At 39.7% G+C, this 22,936-nt stretch overlaps 1 protein-coding gene across 4 annotated transcripts in view; it reads right to left on the bottom strand.

Annotated features, from left to right (window-relative positions):
- Positions 1–7,686: 7,686 nt before the first annotated feature.
- The window catches only part of COL14A1 (collagen type XIV alpha 1 chain), a 257,258-nt gene continuing 242,008 nt past the window's right edge, over positions 7,687–22,936 (bottom strand). For 3 of the 4 annotated variants that reach the window (XM_032252681.1, XM_032252674.1, XM_032252687.1), the window contains exons 46-48: positions 13,731–13,808; positions 11,539–11,694; positions 7,687–9,903 (exon numbers count right to left, since the gene is read on the bottom strand). In XM_032252681.1, coding sequence (XP_032108572.1) covers positions 9,824–9,903; positions 11,539–11,694; positions 13,731–13,808 — 314 coding nt within the window. In that variant the 3' untranslated portion in view covers positions 7,687–9,823. Of the gene's footprint in view, positions 9,904–10,347; positions 10,719–11,538; positions 11,695–13,730; positions 13,809–22,936 lie in introns of those variants that run through there. The other variant, XM_032252695.1, reaches the window with a different exon arrangement.

Raw genomic sequence — 22,936 nt, 5'->3', positions numbered from 1 at the left:
TTTTATATATATATATATATACTGTTTTATGTGTGTGTATATATATATATATATATATATATAATTTTTTTTTTGAGACAGGGTCTCATTCTGTTACCCAGACTGGCGTGCAGAGGCACAATCACGGCTCACTATAGCCTTGACCTCCTAGGTTCAAGTGATTCTCCTACCTCAGACTCTTGAGTAGCTAGGACTGCAGGCATGTGCCACTATGCCCAGCTTGTTCTTGTATTTTTAGTAGAGGTGAGGTCTCACCATGTTGCCTAGGCTCATCACATATATTATATTAGGGAGTTGCCAGAACCATTACCTGGATTTGATTTGCTCTACTATTTTTCTTTTTGCTTTCAAATTTAATTTTCTTGAAGAAATACATGTGAATACTTTGAAAGGTTAGCATTTCAAGGATTATTGCAAAAAACATAAAAATAAAAAGCAGTCTGAAATACTATCTGTCCCTATCCTTACCTAATCTTTAGAGTTTTGCTCCCCCAGAGTCACTGGCGATTCCCAAACAATTATGCTTTCGTCTCCATGCCTTTAAAAAAAAAATACTTAGAAAAACTCTCTCTAGCTCCCATCCATCCACTCTATTTCTACCACATCTCACACGCCTCAGTTCTTTCAGGCATCTTTAGGTATTTCTTCTCCCTTATTATCTCTATTCACTGTACATAAGCCCATTATAACTATCTCCTTATTGTGTTATAATTGCTAGTTCCTCCCTCACCGGCTGAGCTTATGGAGAGCAGAAAATGTGTCTCCTTCTTCTTGTTGTTGTTGCATACACCTGGCACAGTGCCTGGCTCATAGAAACATCCACAAGAGTGCTTGGCACACAGCAGATCCATAGTAAATGTTTGTTGAATGAGTGCGGCAGCTTTATTAGTTACAGTTATGCTGGCTAATATAACCCACACACACTTCTGAGCTGTTACATGATAAATGTTTACTCCTTGTTCATGTAACAATATAATGCAGGTGTTCCTGATCAGTCACTGGCCTTCCACAAAGTCATTCTAGAACCCAAGCACCTTCCATCCTGTGGCTTCACCCCCCATAAGACCTTGGAGTCCTCAGCATTCAGGTGTTAAGTGGGAAGCAGCAGGCAGAGGAGACATCCACAGTTTCTAACTTCTGTGAGTTAGAAGTCACAGACATAGTTCACTGGGGAGAACATGTCATGTAGCCACACTGAGGGACTCTGAGAAATGAGAAACTAACTTGTACTAAGAAGAAGAGAAAATAAACTTGGTTGTAGTTAGCCAGTCTCAGACATAGCAGGCAATAAGAAATAAGCTGTGAACTGCATAGAATTGTCTCTTTGCTGATACCAGATTTAGGGAGAGGAGAAATCCACACTTTAATGAGTTAAAGAAATAACATATCACCAACTACAAGCCAATATAGGTCTCTAACCTATAATAAAATAAAGTAATAAAGCAGGTGATTGCTTCCAAACACATCTGATTTTGCTGCAGTCAGTTCTTGCTTTGATAGGCATACATTTTTTAAAATAAGTAAATGTTAAGATTCAGAAGTGGTATATAAGCTGCAATATTTCTAGTCACCAGAAATGTCTTTGTCCATCCATCTAGAAATATGACAGCAGAAACCATCAGCAATGACATGGTTTGGCTTTGTCCCCATCCAAATCTTATCTTGAATTGTAGCCCCCATAATTCCCACATGTCATGGAAGGAACCCGTTGGGAGGTAATTGAATCATGAGGGCAGGTCTTTCCCATGTTGTTCTTGTACAGTAGGTGTCATGAAATCTGATGATTTTGTAAAGGGGAGTTCCCCTGCACATGCTCTCTTGCCTGCCACCATGTATGATGTGCCGTACTTCTCCTTTGCCATCTGCCATGACTGTGAGGTCTCCCTAGCCATGTGGAACTGTGAGTCCATTAACCTTTTTCCTTTATAAATTACCCAGTCTTGGGTATGTTTTTATTAGCAATGTGATAACAGACTAATACAAGCCTATTTTCCCACTGCCAACCTGCTGGGTGGATGGGCTGCTGAGTTAATGGTCACTTTTATTCCTTCCCATTATAGAAAGTTATCTTTAGCCATGCAAGTATAGTTCCAATTCCTTCAGAAAGCACCCATAGATATAGACAACAGGTAGAAAGATATTTAGGGAGAAGAAAAGAAAACTGCCCCAAAGCTGAAAAATGCACAAATTGTTACTACTACCTGGACAGTCAGCTTTTGAATTGTATCCATCTTGTTAAGCATTTCTGTTGCCCGCAGCTGCTAGAGTTGTGGCTCTCTGCTGGTTTGATAAAACATTCATACTTGAAAGTAAATTCAGAGGTGAAGGTTGTTGGCAACCCCCAAAGAATAACAAGCAAGCAGCCAGTGACAAGGGAGATTCAGTTAGCCGGAATTCTATGTTGTGGTGTCCAAATCTGATAACTGGAATGTCTGTAAAATGAGCTTTATTTGTGGAGTTCAGTCCATTCAGCTTCCACATTTTCCAGTTCCAAAGGGTAATAGAAACAGATATATGGAAAAAAACACAGGTAAAGTGAAAATATGACAATTTTTTTTAAAGTCAAGTTTTCTTCAACACATCTGTTTAGTAATTAAACACATTCAAATAATACTGGTTCATCATCGTGAAAGTGGAGCTGGTTAACAATTTTGTGACATAATTGTTAGGGTATAACCACGACACAGTTTTATCAGGATTCACTGAATTTAGGCCAGATGACAGGACACTGAAAAATGGAGATAAATGTCTTCACTAATTATACCTCTCTTTTCTGTCTTATTCAGTTACTTTTACTTTGTACCATACAGAATTTATTTTAGGTCTTAAAATATATATTTTTTCACTCCTCTAGATGTCATTATAAAACTTACTTTAAGTTAGGTTAATAAAGTTGAATTTTACTACATCAGTGATGAATTTTTTAAAACCAATAAAATGAAATTAAACAAAGAAAGAAACAACAAAATATAGTTTTCATGCTAGCATGTGCTTTTTGTAACATAGTAAGATACAGAGAAAAATTAAACCATGAGTAGCATTTATGCATTTATGAATACTAAACAAGGAAACCATTCCAACACGCCTGATAATGAATTTACTCTATTGCCCATTAATCTGCTTATAAAATTATCGTTGCCTACCATCTTTCTGTTAATGACTCATTTTTAGTCACTCATTCCAGATCATTAATAATAACGATGGTACTTAAAGAGCAATAGATTATTTTTAAAGCACTTTTATTCTAAAATCTTTTATGATTTTCTAGTAAAGTCTTAAGCTTCTGAGAGTACATTCTTGTTGCAAAATATTTTTTAAACAATATAAAACTCTTAAGCATTAACATTTAAGTAAAATTTACTTAACTTTTATTAATAATAGATTTATTCTAAAGAGTATAGATATAACCAAGACTTTCTGGCAAAGAAGCTTTCTAAACTCTGAGCTTGTCTAGCACAAATGAACACTTTCCATTAATGTTTCTGATGCCACATCAAATTAGAGTGAAAAGTTGTGATTTTTTTTAAACCAAATATTTTCGTTCATACCTTGGAAACCTCCATTCTGCATTTGAACAGCCCTTCTTGTCGGGGAGAGGCCCAAAGGGTTTAATCCTTGTACTGCTGACAAGGCTAAATTAGACATCCAAAGTCATTTCTTTCTGTTTCGTCCTGCTTAAGTTCCTATCTGCTACTAATAATGTACTTAATCAGAAAAAAAAAAAAAAAAAGCAGAAAAACCTCAAAGCCAACATGTCATTCTCAAATCATTCTGTCTCCCCTTCTCAAATTTCTCTCTCACTTAATGAACTTAACATTCAACCAATCTCCCAAACTTGAAATCATGAAGCCGTTCTTTCCTTCCTCATGTCACTACCCCAGATCCCATCAGTCATCAAATTCTGTCCAGAGTCCTTCCCCAAAGGTCCCCAAAGCTGAGGCTTCCTATTCTTTGTCCACTGCAGTGCTGTATTCCAGGCCGTCACCATCTGGATGACTGCAGCAGGCAACACAGTACGTACGTGGGAGGCTGCATGAAATTTGGGAACAAACCAGTGGTTAGAATTGCTGTTTTGCCTCTTCTGTGTATGTATATGACCTTGGATGTGTTACTGACCTTCCATGTTTCAACATTTGCATAAAAGTAAAGAAAAAATGGTAATACCTACCTTAATTTGTAAAAATCAACTTCCTATAAAGTGCCCAGAACAGAAACTAACATATAGGAGGTCTTCATTAAATGTCTTTTTCTTTCCTCAGCCTTTTCCCGCCCCAGTCTGTATTGCACATTCTATAAAAATTGTACCCCAAAATAATAACTCCAATCAAGTCACTCATCTGCTTAAAGATATCCACTGACCCTGTTGCCTCAGATAAAAATCTCAACATGGGATAGATCTTCCACAATCTGCTCCAAGCCATCTTTCTGACTTTAACTTAGAGCAGAAAGTTAGGGAGCTCCTGTGTCACTCTGTTCATCTCTTCCTTTCCAGGACCTCAACACATGGCTGAACTCATGGCAGATCCTAATTAAAAGTTTGATGGGTGAATACATGCATGCATGGAGAGATGAACACATGAATGAATACATTTATCGGAAGACAAGATTTACATAATTCCCTTAACATTATGAACACTTACTAGATCTGAATTTGAAAGCTATATAAGCTTGTCATTCACTTCCAGGCATTATTTCTGTCTCCCCAGTTTTCTGCCTTATACCTAGAGAAAAGTTTTCCTGCTAGAAGCAGAGTATGAGAATACCGCTGGTTGTATGGCCCATAATACAGATGGAATTGTGCTAGGATGAGATGCTTCTTAATAGTATTCTACAAACATTTATTGAGCAGCTGTCAAGTGTCAAGCATGCTCTGATTCATCTGAGATCTCTTAAAGAATGCACATCATATGGCAGAAGGGAGGTTAAAGAGTTAACTGGTAAAGGGGGCTGCGGTGTCACAGTTGTCAAGGTGGTCATGATGGAATTCAGAAAAGGCTTGACACAGGAAGAGGAGCTTCAGGTGAGTCTTGAAAGTTGAGTATCAGTTTAAGTAGGTCATTTAAACTAGGGTGGGGCAGAGAAGGAGTTTCCTTGTGGAAGGAAAAGCACGTCAAAGATACAGAAACAGGAGAGAACAGGCACACCTAGTTCATTATGGCCCTAGTTTGGAAAGTATTTGTTAAGATACCTATTTAAATATACTTCTTCAAAAATAAAATATAAATGACCAAGTTGGAGAATTTGTTGACACAAAAATGAAAAAAGCATAGCAGAAAGCAAGAAATTCCCCCAGATAAGCTCGTTCATTGTCCCTCTATCCTCACGCCATCGTTCGTAGCCTTTAAATACACCCTACATGCTGATGACTCCTAAATTTACCTCTAGCACTGACTTTTCTCCCAAGCTCTAACTTCCCTGTTACACACCTCAAACTCAGTTTGTCTTCTAAACTGAACTCTTAAGCCTCATTATCCCAAATCTGTAATTCCCAGCAGGAAAAATGTTATCTCTATCCACCCAGTTGCTTATGCCAGAAACGTGAGTTATCCTATTTTCCTTTCCTCACCTCCATTTCCACCATTTCCAGTTGATTAATAAGACCCGTTATTTCCACTATTTTAAATCAGTTCTCCATTATCTATCACTTGTTCACTACAATAGCATAACTAATGTTTTCTCATCTGCTACAATTCCCTCCAACTCATTCTCCACCATGTAAACAGAATGCTCTCAAAATAGTGTTTCTGGAGCTGTGGCTTACTGATCACCGAGGTGCTTGGCTGAAAAAAAGGAAAATCACATACCTAGTTTTCAACTCAGGTAACTGATACAGAATCCTTGGGCAGTCTTCAGAGTTCAGGGGTCTGCACTTTAATAAGCCCTACCTCTACCCCTTTTTCCCATTAAAATTGAAGCATTCCCAATATTTAAAGCAGAAAAATCTAGAGGTTAGGAGTGGATATCTTGAGCCAGAACGTCTGTGAATTCTAACTGTGTGTCTTTGGACAAGTAACCTAACTTTCTATGCTTTCATCTCTTTACTGGCAAAATAAGGATGATAGTGAACTAGCTCTTGGGTTGTCGGGTGGTTCAAATGAGTTAAAACATAAGTAGTAGCTTTTATTTTTTCTTGCTAATATTTCCGGTTCTCTTCTGTCTCCTAGCACATGGGAAGGTTGTACTTCTCCACTCCATTGAATGTGGTCACGTGATTTACTTAGGGCAAAGATCCATGAGTGAAAATCATGTGTGTTGCTTCTGAAGGTTGCCTGGGGCAATGAGTCTCCATGTTCTCTCTCCTCTCGCCTTGGTGATCAAGGGAGTGCATGTTGATATGGAAGTGTCCAAGGCAGAAGCAATGTGGGACACTGAGCCCAGACGTGGCAGACAGCTGCCCTGCTCTGTTGTGTGAGCAAGAAGTAAGTGTGTATTGTGCTAAGCTCCTGAGATGTTAGGGATTATTACGACTGGATAGCCTAGCCCAACCTGATACAACTTTAAAGCTCTTGGGATAGGCTTGGGATAACTTGGCCTATAACTGCACAGTGACACCTTCAGAACATAAATGCAGCAGTGTGGTTCCATGAAAGAGCAATTTTCCTTTACTAACTTGAAACATACACTTGATCATGTCATTTGTTTGCAGCTCCTCAGTTACTTCCAATGAAATTAATAAAATAAAATGCAAATAACTTCACAGTCTCCCTTGCTTTGGTCTTCAGTCTTATTGTTCACTCTTCCATTCACTCTCCTGCCAATCGGCCTGCTTGTCGTTCCCTGAACATGACACCTACCTTGCTGACAAAGGGCCTTTGTACTTAACAAACCCTGGGCTTGAATCCATCTCCCACACCTTTTCTCTTTTTCTTTTTTGCTTTTTTAGACAGAGTCTCACTCTGTTGCCCAGGCTGGAGTGGAATGGCAAAATCTCGGCTCACTGCAACCTCCGTCTCCTGCGTTCAAGCAATTCTTCTGTCTCAGCCTCCTGAGTAGCTGGGACTACAGGTGTGTGCCACCACACCCAGATAATTTTTGTATTTTTAGTAGAGACGGGGTTTCACCATGTTGGCCAGGCTGGTCTCGAACACCTGACCTCATCATGTCTCAACTTAAATGTCAGCCCCTCAGAGAGGTGGATGCAGATGTTCCTTTATTTCTCCTTTCTTATTACTGTCTTAGGACCTTATCTGTGTCTTTCATATTCATCATGATTGATGATTAATTTGTCTACAGCCATTACCACCCTGAACACACTCATGTTATCTGATAACTAATTTTGCTAGTGTGTTCACACATTTCCTGTCTTTTTCTAGTAACAGAAAGGATGCCCCATGAGGACAGAGCCCGCATCTCTTTTGTTCATGGTTTGGTTTATCCCCAGAACGAAAACACTCCCTGGTTCACAGTAATATTTGATATGGAAGGATGGGGTGGGGCAGGAGAGGTAAAAAAGAAAGAGGAAGAAAGAGTTGTTCTAGAATTAAATTGGGGTCTTTCTGAATATAAAATACTATCCTAAAATGATTATTCTGAAAAGAAATAGAGAGTTTGTAACATGTGATGAGAATTCTAAAGATTAATGTATTTTTTATGAAATGATGCTTTATTACTTTTAGAAAACAGTATCAACTTATAAAATATAAATTAAGATATAAGTGTATTTCTGCTAAAGTAAGTCAATAAAAATGCACTTCAAAATCAGCTTTTATTACAGGCAATGTATTGTAAACTCGAAAATCCAGAATCTGAGTTACACTTTTTAACATTTCACTCAATATCAGTCTGATATGCTGGGTCCAAGTGATGACACATTCCAAACTAATGTAACTTTCTTGCAGCTTAAATAAACAAATTTAGATCACCAAGTAAAATCAAAGCCAAGTGTATTTGCACAACTCAAGAATGATGTGAATTAATTAGAATCTCTGGTAGTTTATACTTCACCATTTATAAGCAAACTTCGAGAGTCTTCTTAGTGACATGGTATTCAACTTTGTTTCCAATGGCCAAACGCTAAAATGTATAGAATATCTTTCTCTATACCCGCTATTAAATGTCATGGGCTAAGAAATCTGAGACAAAGAGAAAGAAGCGACTGATTACACACCCCAGTCATTTAGGGTGGAAGAGTTCTCTTAGGTGACTCTGGGTCAGGCTATCTTGATGGGCCGTAGACAAGTTTTTCTTCCCATAATTCCTGCTTTTTCAGGTGGAATCATACACCATAACTGAAAGGGAATGGCTGTTGGTTATCTGCTCATTGTCTTCTTTCAATCCCTGCAAAGACACCAAAAAACGATTTGCTTAGACCACCCCTCACCCCCAAAGTCACGCAAGTAGACTGCTTGAATCCTTCAGATGAAGTCTTCTTTCATTTTCAAAGAAGATCAGGAGACTATGGGAAGGGCAGAAAGTCAGAGAACCTGGTGATCAGACAGACACCATCCTTCATGTTAGCCTTTTCCTGATCCAGAAAGAATCCAGCTTCTAGTTGTAAATGGTCCTATCCCTACTTTTTAAAGTTAGCTGTTACTAGGAAGATGTCACAGAGGAAAAGGTGCACACATTAAATTTATGGTTCTCTTTCATTTCTATTTCAACTAGCACATAATAGAACTCAAATCTTTCTCAAATCCCTAGAGTTTTCCTTTGTGACCAGAAGACATAGTTTAAGGATTAGAGTCTGTTAGATTCCACCTCACTTCCACTCTGCCTTCTAGGGGTTTTCAGGCTTTCCTCAATATCAAAGACAGGTGGGCTCCTCCATCAACTATTGGTAAACATTTAATGAATAATAAAATGTTGCTGATCTCTTAGTCCCAAGTCAACTGCTTCTTCTGTATTCTATTGCACTCAGAATGAATGAATGAATGAATGAGTGAATGAATGAGTAAATGAATGAATAAAAGTTTGAATGCTTACCTAAAGGATGACAACTGTTGTCTTTCTCGTGGACACTCAGTTGAGACTACAAAAGCTTAAGGTGATACTTAGAAATACAGGAAAAAGAATCCACATACATTGTTTTAAAGTTTTATTTGCTTACAAAAGAAAATGAAAATAGGTTTGCAAAAACTTATCTGCATGTACAGAGTAATCCCTGTAGATAAGGAGAGGCAACCCCTGGAACGCACTGCTGGATAAATTGATCATCAAAATTGTATCTCTTACATTAGAGCTGGTGGAAAGTCATTATTTCACGTGAGTTAAAACCACTGAGGAACTAAATCTATTTTTAAAACTACCAAATTCAGAAAGGTTACATCCAAATGCTTATTTTTGGATACCCGTGAAACCGGTTGCCAAGTGATCTCAGAGTTGGACAGATCAATTAAACAAGAGGTAGTTTCTCCAATAATGTTCCTTTTTTTTTTTTTTTAAATCAGCAAGGTTATTCCTACAGGGAGTAGGAGTATATGGTATCATCTCTGAACCTCTTTGAATTCTTTTCCTGCCAGGGCCATATTTCCTTCAAACACAATCGTATCTGTTCATTTTAGGACTTGAGAGAGAAGATTCCAGAGTTCAATTTATTTTTCCCAATTCCTCTTTGAGCATTTTTCTCTAGAAAAACAAATTATCTGACATACCATTAAAACACCAAAAGGAAATCACTTCTACCAAGTCATAGATTAAGGGGACTTTTAAAAAATATATTTTTTTGTTAATAATAACAACAATAATATTAACATTATCCAAGGAGGAGATTTAGGCTGCTGAAGTGAGCCCCCCCCAAAGTAGCATACAAACCACATAACAATATTTTCTCAAACAAGGTTCCTTAAGAGTTCTTGCAGTGGTCTTCAAATTTCCTCTGAGGCTATCAGACTCCAGGGCCCCACAGTTCCATAGCTTCCAGCTCATCTTGGACAGGGGTGAACTCGGGCTGATCTGGATGGGGAGCTAAAGAGGAAAAGTGGGGGTGGGGACTTGCTGGACCCCAGAATCATAAATTGATATTCTCCCCTCACCTGGGTCCTTAGAGACACAGAGATATCCTGCTGGGTAAAAAGCAGTGGGTATCTTAATCCACCACGCCCCTTGAACCTTCCCCATAAGGTTTCAGACAGTTAGTAAATGGACAAAGGGAAAGACATTACAGAAATTGTTAGAAAATTAGAATCATAGCCAACCATTTAAATATTATATGTTTTATTTACAGAAGAAACCCTGAAAACTCAGCAAAATTATAAAAGAACTAGAAATTTTAAAAAACGATCTCATGTTAGAAGTCCATCACCAGGGGATAGCAGGGAGGGGAGGTCACCAGGGAAGGAAGGGAGAGTGGGGTGGTCAAGGAGAAAGATGCCCATCCATCCCTGTATGGGGAGAAGAAGGAGAAGGAGGCACAGTTAAGTAACTTCATTACGGAGCTGTCACACAGGGGAGTCTGGGATAAATTCTTGGCACACAATCATATACCTCTATCCAGCCTGACATGGAGCAGTCAGTGTCTATTGAAATAGACATATATGATTTGCTTATGGGTTCCAATGTTATCACGCCATCATGTTTGGAATGGAGTGGGCAAGAGGTTTGAAAATGGGAAGGCAGCGATGCGGAAGAGGCAGGGAAGCAGGGTGTCCATTGTTAGGGGCAGGGGCTTGGTGGTGGTGGTCGACAGGACAGTTCTGTATCCAAAGTCAAATGCCAGGGCCAATGTAACCAGAGTGGAGGATTTCCACTTCAGTGCTGGTAATCATTGTAGGGGATCAGATCTTAATAAGGGATAGGGGTATTTGAGACAACAGGGAGGGAAAAGATGAACAGAGAAAAACACATCAGCAAAACGTTGTTGACCAATTCCTCTGATAACTAAGGTTAAATTTCTACTGAAGCAGAAAATTGTAGGTCCATTAACTAACAAGTTCAGGGCCTCACAGCAGTCCCTCAGCCTCTCTCTTGTTGCTTCCAAGAGCGACTATATCAGAAAAGGGGCCATTGCACAGCACACCAGCATGCACGCTGCAGGTGATTTTAGGAAGCATACTCTTTCAGTCCAGTAGTTAGTGATAAGGCACAACTTTTGTTTCTGCTCAGAACTATCCTTGGTCACCTAAAATGCAAGTGGTCTGCAGGATATCATTGAAAATAATCTAAGGAGCCCTCTTAATTACAGGAGAAGTTCTAAGTTTGACATTTCCCCAAACCAAGAGTAAAATTTTATGGGAGGTCTTGACCACATCACAGCAGTCACATAGAATGCAGACCCCAAAATAATGTTCAATCATGTCCTACAAATGTGCTAAATATGATGTCAGAGGGCACGTCTATCTAGGTCATCATTTGGAAGCAGTGAAGACTTAGATGTGCTGTTATTTTGAATTTGCTCTTAAGGTTTTTAAGGGAGTAGCCTCTATAGCAATTTGTACTTTATAGAAAATGCCTTGAGATAATTTATGGAAGTGAGGAGGTCAAGCCCTGCTTCCCATCCATAACCAATTTAACTTTTTTCTTAGCACTCTCTCTTCATTTTTGTACTAAGCATAGTAAAACATTGATCAAAGCCCACAAGAGGGGCTTTTTTGTGACACTTACCTCCCACACCGTAGGCAGAACATGACGAGGGATCACAATATCCAGGCTGGCCAGAAGGACCTTGGGGTCCAGGAACCCCCAGATGACCGGGTGGGCCTCTTGGTCCAGGAGAGCCAGGGGGCCCAGGGCTGCCAGGCCGACTCTCCCCTGAAGGTCCTAAGAAGCACCCATAGATGAAAACAGTTGGTCTTTTGCCACAACTGGATAAGTTTTGAAACAACCAAGAAGAAAACTAGCTTTCACAAGAAGCAACTTTTAGGACAATTAGGATAACCTCTTTCTCTCTTCTCAAGGAGTTCTTTTTCTTAGACAAGATTTCCTAGGCAGAGGATCACAGTGTAATCGCATATCCTCCTGAGGTCAATGCTTTTGGTCAATGCTTTTAATCAGCTCAGGAAACTGGGAAACAAAATGTATTCTTTTCTATTACCTCTTGGATATTAAAGGAAAAGGAACATTCCATTCTCAACCTTGTTTGCTTTTTGGAGTTTTTGTTTCCCAATGCAGTTCCTTATGAATCCAATCTATGAACGTGTACACACACAGATACAAACATGAACACACTCAAAGTTCAATGTCATCATTGAGTTAGAACAGCCGGGTAATTCAGTACTGGTGGATAACCCTAAATAATTAAATTTGTGTGAGTGTGAAATTGTCCTGCAGGAGACAAATGACAAGCCTGAAATTCAACCCAATATACTAATCCAAAATTTCTTTAACCTAGTGCACATTAATTGAGAACTCATATTGAGTAAAAATAAGAGGATTAAAATTTTTGTGACTCTAAGAAATTTGTCAGTATGAGTTTTTTTCTGGCTTGTATGCTTGTTTGTTTTTAGGCCTGGGTTCCAACAGTGTTGAAAAGGCATTCTTCCAAAGGAATTTCTCAACTAGAACTGAAATGAAAAGTGGGAACAAGTATCGCCTCCTATTTGAACAGCGTGGTGGCTCTCATATATTCAGCTTCTCAATCAACACTCACCAACCACCCATTCTGTGTAATGTGTAATGCTAGATCAGTTCCTCACACTATCTCTAATAACACAAATATTTACACTGAAAATGAATCTATTGCATTAGGAACCTCTTTTAGAAAAAGTATGTTCCAAAATTTGTAATAGACTGGAAAGAAAAATATGTAAAGCACTTTACTCAATGCACTAAGACTGACATTATAAATATATATTATAATAAGATTGCATATTATTCTAATAATTCTAATATCGAATGTGTTCATCTGGAGACCATTCTAAAAGCACATAAAACGCAAACTCAAAACTTCCACAGAACTCATTCAGTAAGATTATCATGGCTGGAAATACCAGCGCTCACCAAATAGCCTTAAATTCCTCTAGTTTTTGTGTCTGCCTTGCAGTTCAGTTGGGGGTAGGTGATTAGTTCCAGACAATAAAATGTGAATGGAAATAAAATGACATCTCATTCTGTTTAGGAAGTTGAGACAATGTGCCTTTGTTCTTTTTTGTTGTTGTTGTTGTTGAGACAGGGTCTCCCTCTGTCACCCAGGCTGGAGTGCAGTGGTGCCCTCACAGCTCACTGTAGCCTCAATCTCCAGAGCTCATGTGATCCTTCTCCTCAGCCTCTCGTGTAGCTGGGACGACAGGCGCATGCCACCATGCCTGGTTAAGTTTTGTATTTTTTTGTAGAAATGGGGTTTTGTTATGTTGCCCAGGCTGGTCTCAAACTCTTGGCCTCGAGTGATCCCCTTGCCTCAGCCTCCCAAATTGCTGGGATTATAGGAATGAGCCACCATACCCAGATACCCAGACTGATGTGCCTTCTTTATTTTTCTCTTGGAGGCTGTATGATTCACCATGGTCACGGGTTCTGAGATGGAAGAGAGCTACCTTATTCATATGAAACGATATGTGAGTGTGGAATAAAGCTTTATTGTGTAAACGCACTAAGCATTTGGGACGTATTTGTTACTATACCACAGAATATCCTATCCTAACTCACGCCAATAATAAGATCTCAGAATATGCTCTAACTTTTTGGTCCTGTGTATTGAGAGGATCATTACTAACCAAGAAGCCTCCCAATAAAACAAATAAAAAATACAGCCATTTCAGTTACATATGAGGATGTAAGATGACAATTTTCCTCACCTGCAATGCCAAGTGAATATAAAAATGTACAGTTGCAGTTTCTTGTCAGAAAGGAAGATTTACCTGCTGGTCCAGGGGGACCTCTTGGACCTTGGGTTCCAATGCCTGGATTTCCTTTTTCTCCCTTGATACCAGTTAGACCTGTTTAAAATAAAATAAAATAAATGTTTAAAGTTCTTTTTAAAATAAAATCTTGGGCGGGGGGCAGTGGCTTACCTCTGTAATCCCAGCACTTTGGGAGGCCAAGGCGGGTGGATCACAAGGTCAGGAGCTACAGACCAGCCTGGCCAATATGGTGAAACCCCATCTCTACTAAAAACACAAAAATTAACTGGACATGGTGGTGCGTGCTTGTTGTCTCAGCTATTTGGGAGGCTGAGGCAGAAGAATCGCTTAAGTCCAGGAGGCGGAGGTTGCAGTGAGCTGAGATCACGCCACTGCACTTCAGCCTGGTGACAGAGTGAGACTCCATCTCAAAAAAAATAAAAAAATAAATAATAAAAATAAAATCAAATCTTGGTAGTTCAATATTTCTGGGGTTCAAAGGCACTTCTCTGATGAAGACAATTAAGTGGGTTGGTTTGGGGTTATGAGTACCACAGGACTTTTAAATTAAATTCTGACACTGGTAGCATACGCAGAATCACATGTTGAAGTCCGGTTCTGTATTTGAGTGTGTGGCCTGTAATTACCATTCTGCAAGTCTATTGTTCTCCTTCCTACTGAAGTCCTACAGCCTGCCAAGAACTGGCCCTGTCTCTGCACACACCAGGCCATTCGACTTATGCAGTTGGCATTCTACAAGTAACACAATAGAAATCACAAGTGAACACGTCTAACATTTTCCTTTTGGTCCACCCTGTAATATATCTGCAAAAGGCATGAATTATAATTAGGCAGCAACATTCTGAAGAGCATGAGTTTCCATTAAAACTTGGAAGCTTCGGAAAAGCCTGTGTTTGATTTGGCTGATTCAGCTCTATAAAAATCTAAATCTATTCGTGTTTCTTTTCCACAGAGCAGACCTCTTATAATTTACAGTACTATTAACAAGCTATACATTTTCACAGGCAAACAACAAAGAAACCTATACGCTGACACATCATCATCTAAACAGGTCCTATCACAAGATCACTTGAAAGGTGAGAGCACTTATATTGAGGCCCAAGATAGGGTTGCATTAAACTGGGTTCTGGGTTACCCTGGCTTGTATCATAGAAGATATTTGCCGCCTGTTTTTCATGTACAAAAATGCTTTGAAATAGCAGCCTGCGGAACAGCATTTCTGTTTAATTATACCTACTGAGAAATTACGTTGAATTGGCAAAGCCTAGAAAGAAATATAAGTAAATGAAAAATGGCCAACTTAACAGGTAGCAGGCATGGAAGGGCTTTACGATATTTTTAAATTACAAATAACTATTTGTTTACTCCAAATATAATGCATATTCATGATCAATAAATTAGAAGATGCAACAAACAAGATGCTGGCACTTAAAAATAATTACTTTTAATATCTCAGTTTGTAACTTCCAGAAAGAAGTGTTGACATAGTATTTGTTCTTGAAATTATTGGTAAAGAAGACTTCGGTGAGGAACAGGTTTTAGTTTTTTGTTTTTACACCGCACATATAATGACTGTTCCTAACCTGCAGCTTTGGTATTTTCTGTGCTCCCAGTAACAATCTCTTGTAGTCAAGACATAGACTGGCATCTCTTTTAAAAAGCTCTTCTTATTTACTAGGAGTCGTCCAGGTTGGTCCACTCATTGCTAGAATTCCCAAACACCCAATCCTATTGTATGTCACTTTAATGGTGTTATCTGAGCTCACACAAGACCAGCACTTCCATGACAGCTCAGGGCACAAACCACCATGCCTGTGACTTTCTGTTCAGGACCTGGTTCTTCTCTTAAGAGCCCATAACATTTCTCAAAAGTAATAATCTCATCTGAGTTTTAAAAGCACACAGCTAACTCTGACTCATCAATTTGTAATGCCCAATTGCTAATCGAGTTGTTCAGACGGAAACCCAGGCCATGGAAGCCTGCTGGGTATTAGCTTAGTAGCTAATTGGAGTTTGTAGTTTTTAGTTGAGAGCTGCTACTTCACTAGTCAGTGCTTGTGTCCCAGTGTGCATCTGAGAATGTAGCCGAGAATCCCTCTTCCTCTGCTTGGACTGGAGTCACATTTCTCATGGGGAATAACTAATTCTGAAAGAACTAGAACATAATAAAATATACTGATGACTAACACCAGGCTGCTCCTGATTAAGAGTGTGGTGACTCAGTGGCCTCTCCCAACCTCATGGTGCAGGATCATCTTGAGCAGGATGGCTCCTAGTGCTTAATTCTTCACAAGAAGACATAGATCAGGCAGAAGAGGATATCTGGGAAAGTATTCTTAGGAATAATCACCAAATAATAGTTTCCTGACTTGTTTTTTTGCTTATTCATAAAGAGAGCTAGAGGTGGAGAAGATTGGGAACAGAAAATCTGGTTAATTTTCTCATACAGAGAAAAATAAATGGAATCATATTATCTGTAACATATGTCGAAGTAAGAAGAGAGAAAGACTCACAAAAATATTCAAAAAAATAAATAAATAAATTCCAGCCCTGAAATGCCTTAGAAAAGAAAAAGGAAAATGTCTAAACATACAATTATATATTAACAAGGAATTTAAGACGTTATTCTTTTATTTATTTATTTTTTATTACTATTTTTGTCAGAGTCTCACTTTGTCACCCAGGCTGGAGTATAATGGTGTGATCTCAGCTGCTTCACATGAACAAACTCATGTTGTTTTCACATGAGCCAAGAGGGCAGGCACTACTATTAACCCTGAAAGAGAACTGGATCCTGACAGGTTAAGTCACTTGTCCTTAGCTAGGAAATAACAGAGCCAAAATCTCAACCCAGGCAGATGGGTGCAGAAGCCTCTGTGCTCAACCACGACACTCCCTGCCTCTCCATCCTAAGCTGGACCTGAAGGCTCTTTCTTGTCTTGCTATTAGTTACAGCTTCCCAAACCTCTGGCCAAATGTGTCTGCACATTCTCTCTGGCCTCACACTCAGCGGTCAGCCCTTGTGTTTATCAACCCCATCTCCTCAGCCGCTTTTTTCAATTTGTATACTTGCTCTCTACCCTGAGCAAGATTTGCAGTTGATTTTCAGGGGATTTATCCTGCTCACACTGACATGTCCGAGGACTGGCCCTTGGTTGTCTGCTTCCTATTTTGTTTGGCCTGTTGGCCTCTCCCCGCCAGCCTGGAGTCTCATGCTGCTCCATGGAGCACAGTCACTCCTTCCTGATCCCCAGACATTCTGAGGAGCTCCTAGGATTTATGCCAAGGAAGCTATGCAAGGCCTGGGGAATGCTTCTGTTGTAATTGTACCAAAAAGTCACAGAGATGATAGATCAAGGTTTGCTGTGCTATTACATTGTCTGTTGCCTGGGATATGCTGGTGATGGCTCGCAAGGACAGTCTGTTCTTTGCTTAATGTTTGTATGAATGCTTACTAAGTGCAAGGTACTGGACCTAGCACCTAGTTCCAAGAAGGCAGATTAACTGGACTCAATTCAGTAAGTACTGTCAGCATTTTGTTAAGCTCTGCTATTTCTGCATGTATGGTCTGTAGGACGAGTACCAGTTTCTGGGGCTCCATGCTTCACACTAAGATGGACAGGGATGGAGAACTCATAGTCGTTTTACATGTAAATAAACCTTATAAATAATTGCTAAAGGCCCCTCTTCCTATTGTCTTTTTCATATGACAACTGGCCATCTACTGTGCCTTTATAATTCAGGGCTCAGCCCAGGAAATGGAAACCACTCTAGACCTTTCAGGAAGACGAAATTTGGAATTTAATACAGAGTCTTGGTAACACGAATGACGGAAAAGCTCAGAAGCCAAACAAAGATGTAACTTACAAATTGGCAACAGCAAGGAGCCACTATTGCTCATAGGAGTGTAGAGACAATGAGAAAGAAATGTGTGACTTGGATCCAGAGTGCAGGGCCTTCTGGGGATCCAGAAACAGAGGTGGAGACTGTCCAGTAGAAACTGAAGCGCAGAGGGGTTGTGGCTACAGCTGGAGTTGCAGAAGAGGCAGGGGCGGGGCTTGCCCTTCTTCATATCCTCCAGTCCTCCTCAAGGTCTCCCATTGGGCTGACTTGGCCAAAGAGCAGAGGGCAAAGGGGCCTGGACACTTAGCACCCTGAAGCTAAAGCCTGGCGAAGGCAAACAACACAAACTGCCTAGCCCAGTCCCAACATCAGCCACTGGGAATTGGAGTCAAAAGCACTCCTCCTGCATGTAGAAGGTCGCCATGGAGTAGGAAACACAGACAGGTAACAAGTAGTTATAATGCAGTATGAAAACAGCTACAGCAGAGTATGAGAGCACAGAACTGGGGCACCTGTGGGGACTGCAGGAGGCTTTCCAATATGTCTGACCCCTGAAATGACATCTTGCAGAACAGGCGTTATCTGCATAAAGAAGTGACAGATGGGCCAGGCATGGTGGCTCACACCTGTAATCTCAGCACTTTGCGAGGCCAAGGAGGGCGGATCATGAGGTCAAGAGATTGAGACCATCCTGGCCAATGTGGTGAAACTCGTCTCTATTGAAAATAAAAAGATTAGCTGGGTGTGGTGGCACGTGCCTGTGGTCCAAGCTACTTTAGGAGGCTGAGGCAGAAGAATTACTTAAACCTGGGAGGCAGAGGTTGCAGTGAGCTGAGATCGTGCCACTGCATTCCAGCCTGGGTGACAGAGTGAGACTTAGTCTCAAAAAAAAAAAAAGAAGAAGTGACAGATGGGAACTGTGGCAGATGAATGTGCATGTGCAAAGGCTTGCAGGTGAGAGACAACAGAATGTGCCTGAGGACCAGAAATGTTTCGGTATGGCTTTGGCACTTCCAGGTTATTTCACAGGCGACAAAATATAAGGCTAGTCTGGGCCAGAGCATGACAAGCTTGATGTGCCAGACTATGGAGGGACACTAACTTATAAGGGCCACCTTCAGTTTCCCCTACTTAATTTTGTGTTCATAACTTTGTATTCTTTTTCTTTAAGACGAACTCCAAGTTGTAAGCTTCAGGTTCTGCAGAACCTGGATCTGCTTCTTCTGGGTGCTACAAGACAACATATTAGATAAGGCAGCTTAGCTCTACCAGTAAACCCTGCACTAGTGCCACAGAAAAGCCAGAGGAAAATGGGTTGAATCATTAAGTGGGGCCACTCAGTGATCAAAGGAATCCACTAATCAGATCAAGATCAAGGCAAAGGGGTTAGCACTTCAGGTCTTTCTATTAGTTGCCATCAGACAAGATAGCATAGGTAGAGGGTCCTTTGGTATTTGTGTTGTTTGCCTCTCCCACAGACTCACCTAAATGTGGGCCACAAGAGGGAGGAAGTGCAGTAGGAAGGAAAGAGAAGTAGGAAGAGCGGACATTAAAAAGAGAAGGGGAGAGAGAGAGAAGAAGAAAATGAGGTGCAAAGTTCATCAGTGCATACCAGCCTAGTGTAGCCTGCAGGCTGAGTATTTACAGCTGCAGGTGAGGGGCAGGAAGGAATGGGCATTAAATCAGGCAACAGGAATCTGGGCTTTTTGTTCACCCAGTTTTGCCGCTGATGCTATGACCTCACTGGTACATGAGAATGTCAGGCCAAATGCCAGTCTATTACTTTCTGCTACAAAATGTTGATGATTTCTCCTTCCACTATTGACTATTAAGAAAACCATAAATTATTCAAAATTAGTGGGAAAGGGAGCCAATTTCTATAGCTTAAAAATGAACATTTCAGGTTCAGCGTGAATATTTGGCCAGTTGATAACATGTAAATTGGAGCTTGGTCTTCATTCCTTGCAGAACTGGAAAATGATATGATGCTCTCCAGTCTTGGAAAAGTGAGCTGTGTCCAGGCATTGGGATAGACTGAGTCAGGGTCTACAGAATTTAAAACAAAATGTGTTGTGACCAAGAGCCCTTCATGATCAGCATGAAAAACTCATTATGTTCTCACTCATAAGTGGGAATTGAACAATAGAACACATGGAAACAGGGAGAGGAACATCACACACCAAGAACTGTCCAGGCGTGGAGGGAAAGCGGAAAGAAAGCATTAGGAAAAACGCCTAATGCAAGCGGGAATTAAAACCTAGATGATGGGTTGGCAGGTGCGGCAAACCACCATAGCACATGTATACCTATGTAACAAGCCTGCACATTCAGCATATGTATCCCGGAACTTAATGTAAAATTAAAAAAAAAAGATAAACACATCCCAGATCAACAATACTCATCATGTTTTTCCAAACTAGCAAAGAAGTTCAGGAAAGTCAATCTATTTTGCTATATTTACATAGTAATTTAATGCCATAGTCAAATCTAGAACAATGAAAATGGAAAGGGTTAATATATCTTTTCTCTGCATATTTTTACCCTCCTCTGAAAAGACATTTTGATATATTAACTTACTGCAGTCATTGCTACAAAGGCCATATCAAAAAATTCACTGAAAATGGTTTATCACAGCTAATACAAACAGCTTTAGTTTTATCATATGAACTGCATTATATTTCCACTTTACTTATGTTCAAGGCCTGAACATTTAGAAAATGAAAAAATGCATCCCTACATTAAAAAAAAAAAAAACGAGTTCCTTTCTCTCCCTCTCTTCTGTTATCAAGTAAAATGAAATGTCCTTCGTAGAAAATTTGCCATGATTTTCTGGTTAAATTACACGATGACGGCCTGAAAGGAAATTGCTTACATTGTCCACGTGACGATAATTTGCAATTAACACGACATCTCAGGATTGATGCACTATATCCACATGGGCTTTTGCTTTTATTAGAGCTTGAGGGTGAATGAGGAATGGCGGTCAAAAAGCTAGCCAAGAGGTAATCAACACCATAAACTAGTTATGATTTATGAAATAACTATTGTATTTCATGTATTATGAGGAATAAAAGAAAAATGTACATTAAAATTTGTTTTGGGGAATGACGTAGCCTCCTTGGTAAAAAAAGATGAACAGAAAGAAGTCATTAAAGGCCAACTCAAGAAAGTGTACTCTATCTGGATATTGAATGATACGTGTCACACACTAATGCAGTAGGATTAATCAGCCATTGATTTATCAAATATTCATTAAAACTGACTAACAGACTTTCCAACTGAGGTTAAAAAAAAACCCTTTTTTTAACCTACAGAAATAATAATATAAGCTTCCAAGGCAAAAACAAGACAAAACACCAGTTACAGCTGTCTATTATTGTAACAGTCATATTCTACTAATTATAAAGGGTGGGAACATAATTTAATGGTAATTTTAATTTGTCAATGGCTTTTCTCTCTTATTCTTTGTGTTTGTTTTGAAAACTGATTTTGTTCTAATTACAATTAATTTCAGAAACAGGAACACAAAAGAAAATCTTCAAAAACATTTTTTCCCAATAATTGTTACTGTTTTTTTAAAGTGCTTAAAGCTGCGTCTTGCATTTTCCTCTGAAAACCTACATCTGGCATTTGGATGATTTAAAAGAATACAGGAGAGAAAACAAACATAAATGGCGAAAACAGGCAGAGTAAGCCAACTCTTCACAAGAGCCCTTAATTACTCAGCATTGCAGACGTCATATGGCTTGGAAATAATTTCAATGGATGAACGCATCACTCCCTCTTTGCAATGCACAGCCAGAAGGCCTTATTTTAATTTAGAAGAGTGGGATGGTTTAAACAGACACTCACAAAATCTTTCAAATGCCTCCCTCCAAAATGTACAGCCCATTCCTCTCTCCTTGAGCGTGGGTCGGCTTTCTGACTCCCTTTTAACAAATAGAATGTGGTGAAAGTACAAGCTTGGGCTTCTGAGACTAGGTATCAAAATCCTAATGGGGACTCTTCTTTGCTTTCTCTCTCGAATCAGTGGCTGTGAGGAAAGCAGACTCCATGCTTTGAAAATGAACTCTTGACCAACCCCATGAAGAGATCCAAGGTGAGCAACTGAGCCCTCCTGCCAATAGTCAGCCAGGACCTGAGACTCCTGCCAACATCTCTGTGAGGGCATCATCCTGGAAACAGCTGCTCCAGCTCCAGTCAAGCCTTCAAATGACTGGCACCCTAAATGACATCTTGACTGCAATTTCATCTAAGACTATTAGCCAAGAGCACCCACATAAAACTCAAATCTCTGATCCATAAAAATGGACATTATATATATTTGTTGCTTTAATCCACTAAGTTTTAAAGTAATTTGTTACACATTAATAGATCACTAATGCAGTTTCTTCCTGCAGCCACTTTGTAATAGGAAAAAATCAATAAAAGATGATGCAAAGAAGGAAAAAAAGCAGACAGAACCTTCCTTGTCAGTGCCTCAAGATGACTATAACATTAGGAAAACACAATTCACTAAACCTGCAGAGAAAGGTCTTGTTCAGAAGGGCATTCAAATTGGACTTTACCAGATAAGTACTGGGTGGAAAAAAGAAAGAGAAAACTATTTTTTTCATCCTTCAGGAAATGAGAGGCAGGGGATGGGGAATCAAAGAAGAAAGAAGGCAACAGTATTTCAGCAGATTTTTTCTTTTCTTTTTTTGGGGCAGAGTCTTGCTCTGTCACCTGGCTGGAGTACAGTGGCACGATCTTGGCTCACTGGAACCTCTGCCTCTCAGATTCAAGGGATTCTCCTGCCTCAACTTCCCAAGTAGCTGGGATTATAGGCAAGTGCCACCACACCCAGCTACTTTTTGTATTTTTTTAGTAGAGACAGGGTTTCACCATGTTGGCCAGGCTGGTTTTAAACTCCTAACCTTAAGCAATCTGCCTGCCTTGGCATCCCAAAATGCTGGGATTACAGGTGTAAGCCACCGCCACCAACCTATTTTAGCAAATTTTTAACAGCAGTAAAAAGAAAGAACATGTCTCATGCAACTGAATATCCACTGTAATACAAAATCACAGGGAAGACTTGAAAATATTTAAGTGCCAATTAGCAAATCATAAAGCTCTAGCAGCACTCAATCTTTAATCAAGATGATCTGTCCCATAGAGATAATTTTTCTAGGAACCAGCTAGGATACAAGGGGCATTAGGAAATCTCACAGAAATGATCTTTACCATTGCAGTATTCCTGGCTCAGAAGTGCTATGGTTTTACTCAGAAGTGGTATGGTCTTTTTCTTTTTTTGACTCTTCCCTTCTCACTTATTTTGGAATGTGCTGGAAACAGCTTGCAACGTCCCTTTAATAGCTCCC

Source organism: Sapajus apella, unplaced genomic scaffold, assembly GCF_009761245.1.
Source record: "Sapajus apella isolate SASKATOON/1434 unplaced genomic scaffold, GSC_monkey_1.0 scaffold3, whole genome shotgun sequence".
Taxonomy (NCBI): Eukaryota; Metazoa; Chordata; class Mammalia; order Primates; family Cebidae; genus Sapajus; species Sapajus apella.
Note: the sequence above shows the minus strand (reverse complement) of the source record. Positions and strands in the feature narration are given on the sequence as shown.